Genomic DNA, 5582 nt, shown 5'->3' with positions numbered 1-5582 from the left:
TATGAACGCTGAAGCCACTGTCTAATTACGTGACTATCTCCATTGTCCAAAACACATGGATATCTCTTGACAAACCAATATAATGTTATATAATATTCACATTATTGTCTGAGCGTAAAGCTCTCATTCTATCAGCTGTCCACGCTGACAGAAGCGTCTCCTCTGTCCCTCTCTGTCCCTCTCCTCTCCATGTCAGCATAACAAGTGAACACATCGCTATGTTCCACAAATGTGCTCATTCCTGCTCTACTCCTGCGCTAAATATCTGATCTACAAACATAAAACAATCGCTGGCTGACGAGCCCTCTGCTTGTAGATGGATCTGTTGGAGCAGCATTGGGTTGCCAAATTTTGCGAGAGAAATAAGCAGTCAGGTCTATGAAAATGTTACTGCATGCGTCGTTGTGCCCTAAGAAAACAGTGAGGCATGAAACCATTGCATTGTAAATGGGGTTTATAGCCGAGGCTAATTTGCAACCCAAGTCCCTGGTTAGACCTTTCTATATAAATATTTACCTAATAAAAAATCATTTACAAAAGGACATGCATGAATCTCTAATCTAAACAAATATGAAAAGATAGTGGAGTAAAAGTACAAGATAAAGCCTCTGAGCTGTAGTGGAGTAGAAAAGTATTACCAGTATAATGTAATTATATATGTAATAATAATAATAATAATAATAATAATAATAATAGAAAGACGTGAAAAACAAGCCCAAAGTCGCTTATAATAAGCAGACATGGCAACATAGACTCATTGCGCAGCAGCGAGTCTGCTGTCTACGGGCGCTCTGCGGGGGGTCTCGAGGTGTGAACTACTCTTCCATGGGGGAGAGAGGGGGAGAGCGGTCAATTTAGCCGAAATATAACGGCTGGGATGGTATATATGGTATATATTTCATATTTATAATAAGTTTCAGGGAAAAAAATATATTTGAAACAAATATTTAGGAAAGGTCATGAAAGGGGAACTTTCTCAGAGCTTCATGAGAAAAGATAATCCACTTTAAATTCTCAAAATCGGTCATATTGATGGCTTAGTCATGCAAGTGTTAAAGGCCCCCTCTCTGGGATGTTCCCTGAATTTCTTTCCAAGCAGCATGCTAAGCAAAATCAGGGAAGGTTAAGCAAAAACCCCCATAGGGATACAATAGCAATATAATAAGCAATACAAATTGTGTGACATGTTAGCTTGAATCAGCAGACATAAAATCACAAGTATTTGAGCCTTGTCTAGGTCTTGTATTTTTTATGCTATGGTCATGTTCTACAGTAGTTTTCATAGTTCTATGTTCATGTCTTCCCCAGATGTAATCTGTGTAATCAGCCCTCAGTATATTAGTCAGTCCTTGTCAGGACTTTGTTTGGTGTTGCATCATGTGAGTTTGTTTGTAATGTCTGTTCCGTTCTCCTGAAATAAAACACCCAACCATGGGCTTTGAACACTACTTGCGTAACCGTCCTGCTTTTGGGTTCTCACCTCTCCAGTATGAGACAAATACTCCTAGAAACCAGAAACGGCAGACCTAGTTGTCACCCATTAACAATGATGCACGCACGCGCACGCGCACACACACACACACACACACACACACACACACACACACACACACACACACACACACAAACACACACACGACAGTGTGAGTGGGTGGAGACTGTACAGGTGTATATATACAGGTGTAGGTGCAGATAGAAGACATTCCCTGACAACTCGTCAGAACATCAGCCATCATGGTTCACTTATCAGCTCCTGGTTTGGTGAGTAGACATCTTTCTCCAGCATCCATCCTGCTACTGTGGACCAGGTCTGGCTCTTATAATTGTATATATTTTTTCTATAGAATATACTTTTTTTCAGGCTTTTAAAATAATCTTTGGATATTTGTCTTCTTCTCTGAGACACATTCCTCGTTAACAAATATCTCATGATATTTCACAGGAATGTTTCAAAATATACTTAACTGGGCCAAAAGTGTATATATATATATATATATATATATATATATATATATATATATATATATATATATATATATATATATATATATATATATATATATATATTATATATATATATATATATATGTCAGATATATTTTGGTTATTCAAAACATGCTTTCTACCATTTGCTCTATTGTAAAATATCCCTTGGAGGCATCTATTTATGAAATGTTCATTCCTGTCCATTTGTGCTGAATTCTGGAGCTGGTCGAAATAATCAGAAGTCATGTTAAATCTTGAACTATCTGTAATATTACCCACACAAAATATTTGTGTGGGTAAAAGATTTCCAATCATTTTCTAGATCAACACGTTGTGAACTGCAAGATCAGCCATTATCGCATTAAGTATAACATTCGGGGCCAAAGTGGTGAACGTCTCTCTTTCTCTCTCTCTCCATCCCTCCTCCTCTACAGATCATGTCATCAGTGCTTCCGTTCCTGCTGGTAGCTCTATCTCTATCGTCTGTCTTGGCAATGCCAGAGCCAGCAACGTTCCCCCCTCAGGACATGTCCAACATGCCTGATTTCCTTGACATGAACGGAACTGTCCCCGAGGGCCCGGGAGACATGACAGATTCTTACTGTGAGATGGTGACGTCCCAGCTTCCCTGGTCCTGTGTCTGCTCTCGCTGTAAAGCCAGCCTCGGACCCAAGGGCGACAGAGGAGATAGAGGACTGCCAGGTAACGTTACAATACGGTCAGGTTGATGTGGTGGCTGCGCGTGTATGCAGTGGTGTAAAGTAACTAAGGACATTTACTCAAGTGCTGTACTTAAGTACAATTTTGAGTTAATTTTTTACTTTACTGGAGTATTTCCAATTTTCTGTACTTTTACTTCTACTCCACGATAATTTGTTGAAAACTTTAGTTACTTGTTACTTCGTAGATTTTAATTATTATTACGAAACATACATTAATCACTTCAGACAAATATATATACATTTCGGCATTCCAAAATAGCCGATCTACAAAACATAGTATTTCTACATTGCAGTATTGACACTTTAACTTAAGTAATTATCTGAGTACTTTTCCCACCACTGCGTGCATGTGTGCATTCAAGCACCTTTTCTACTGACTATTGAGAGACATTTTCGTTAAGTAGTACCTTCGCTACCAGTTAGAAGTGGTTGTATTTCTGACTGTGTTATAGAGGGACATACTGTTGTAGAGGAAAAAGAAAAGGAGAGAGACTTTTTAGCTAGACTTTAATTTGAAACTAACCGCCAACAATCAGATTAGATTACTGTAGGTAGAATCTACCTAAATCACCTGTAACAATCATACATACTGTATATCAAATGACTCAGCGTGAGTGTGCAATTCTATTCAGCAGAGATAAATCTCTGTCACGTTGGCTATTGTTCTGATGTTTACATGACAACCCACATTCATTCATATTCATTACAGTTTGATCTTATCAGATATAACTCTCTCTCTCTCTCTCTCTCTCTCTCTCTCTCTCTCTCTCTCTCTCTCTCTCTCTCTCTCTCTCTCTCTCTCTCTCTCTCTCTCTCTCTCTCTCTCTCTCAGGTATGCCAGGCAGCCCAGGCAGACGGGGACTGACTGGGGTCAGAGGTCGTCCAGGTTTCTCAGGAAGAACAGGAATTAAAGGTACCCAACTCTTGGAAGCAGAAGAACAGTCTTGTGTGTTTCGTACTTAACCACTAGCATCCTTATTCTGGAGTGAACATTCAATGAAAATAACCGATCTACAATTGCGCGACACATTGTGAGCTTGTAGATTGGCTATTTGTATTTGCGAAGAGACTCCAAAAATGTGAGTACTTTTTCCACAACCGCAAAACAGGTCCCTTCTGATATCATAACCCTGTCCTGTCTCTCTCTCTCTCTCTCTCTCTCTCTCTCTCTGTGTGTGTGTGTGTGTGTGTGTGTGTGTGTGTGTGTGTGTGTGTGTGTGTGTGTGTGTGTGTGTGTGTGTGTGTGTGTGTGTGTGTGTGTGTGTGTGTGTGTGTGTGTGCAGGAGAGAAAGGAGACGAGGGCGTGAAAGGAGACACAGGTGAAGTTGGACGCATGGGAGCCAAAGGAGAGAGAGGATTCAAAGGTAAAAAAAATAATAATAAAAAGTTTTATATTATACAATAGTGTGTTGCCTTGCCACCTTGAATCATTGTATGATTTTATTATACTATATATTGTGTATTTTTCATCAATCATCAATCATCAATCAATCAATCAATCAATCAATCAATCAATCAATCAATCAATCAATAAAGCTATCAATCAATCAATCAATCAATCAATCAATCAATCAATCAATCAACTCTGTCCTCTAGGTGATAAGGGGGACCATGGTCCCAACGGCCCCCAAGGTGAGGTTGGCCCTCAGGGGGTTGATGGAATGTGCCCTGACAGATGCGAGACCATCCCAGGACCCCCAGGTCCCGGTGGTCTGCCCGGAGCCGCTGGTCCCAGAGGTCCGACTGGACTCAACGGCCCCATGGGCAGCCCTGGTCTCATGGGTGACAACGGTGAGGCGGGAGTCCCCGGTGTTCCTGGAGTAGCCGGTGTCAAGGGCGACCAGGGCCTAGAGGGCGAATGCAACTGTCAGGACGGGGACACGGGAAGCGCCGGGGAGAAAGGAGACCAAGGAGAGGGTGGAGCCCAGGGGACCCAGGGAGAACAAGGGCCACAAGGAATCCAGGGAGACCAGGGAGACCTGGGGCCGATGGGGATGATGGGCGTTCCTGGCCCCTGCATGCCCGCCATCCAGTCCTCGTTCTCCGCCGGCCTGTCCACCGTGTTCCCGGTGCCCGACTACCCGGTGGTGTTCACTAACGTCATCAACAACGCGCAGGGCCACTACAGCCCCCTCAACGGCATCTACACCGCCCCCGTGGCCGGAACCTACGTCTTCAGCTACCACCTGAGCGTCCGCGAGCGCATCCTCAAGGTGGGCCTCTTCCACAACTACTTCCCCCAGGTGAAGAGCACCGAGACCACCGACCACGGCACCGCCTCGCAGCAGGTGGTGCTCCACCTGAACCAGGGCGACGGCATTTGGATTCAGGTCAAGGACAGCCTGACCAACGGCATGTACACCAGCAACGAAGACAGCAGCACCTTTTCCGGGTTCTTGCTCCACCCGGACAGCTGTGACGTATCCATGATGGGGAGGGGCGGTCCGACAGAGGCGAGCGGGGCCTTCGAGTTCGTCAAGCCCGACGAGTCCAACTGGGACTCTGAGGAGCCTTAGACTGCCAGTGGAGCAGCACCCACACCGAACACGACCCCGAAGAAATGACCGTAACCGACCTATAGATACGATGAATAAATTATCTTAGTCAACCAGTAGATAATAGGCTTAGATAACGTTATTGCCCTGAACAAAATATCAACATACCAGTTGAGAATGGATCCATGATCGTTCTCTGAACAATAAAATGTCCGAATCCTTAATTCTGCGGGCAAAAGCTGCCCAACAAAGTGCCAACATCCCGTTATGTGTGTAGAATAGCTACTAACTTAAGAAAAAAACATCCGCCTTCAGTTCTGTAGTAGAAGTTGTTATTGCTCAGACTGAAGGAAGAGATTGTTTAAGTAAGTTATTGTGT

The 5582-nt window shown here is 43.3% G+C and overlaps 1 protein-coding gene across 1 annotated transcript; it reads left to right on the top strand.

Moving 5' to 3' along the window:
* Nucleotides 1–1734: 1734 nt before the first annotated feature.
* LOC308085147 (uncharacterized protein) lies at nt 1735–5224 on the top strand (the record flags this gene model as incomplete). The annotated part of the gene is made up of 4 exons (XM_080428231.1): nt 1735–1761; nt 2421–2688; nt 3541–3621; nt 4305–5224. The coding sequence occupies 4 exons, from the start codon at nt 1735–1737 to the stop codon at nt 5222–5224; spliced, it is 1296 nt and encodes a 431-aa protein (XP_080284357.1).
* Between the last annotated feature and the right edge of the window lie 358 nt (nt 5225–5582).

The sequence above is a fragment of the Gymnoscopelus braueri genome (genome assembly GCF_963280865.1).
Source record: "Gymnoscopelus braueri genome assembly, chromosome: 5".
NCBI lineage: Eukaryota > Metazoa > Chordata > Actinopteri > Myctophiformes > Myctophidae > Gymnoscopelus > Gymnoscopelus braueri.
The sequence above is the reverse complement of the archived record's forward strand: the minus strand, read 5'-3'. Positions and strand labels throughout refer to the sequence as shown.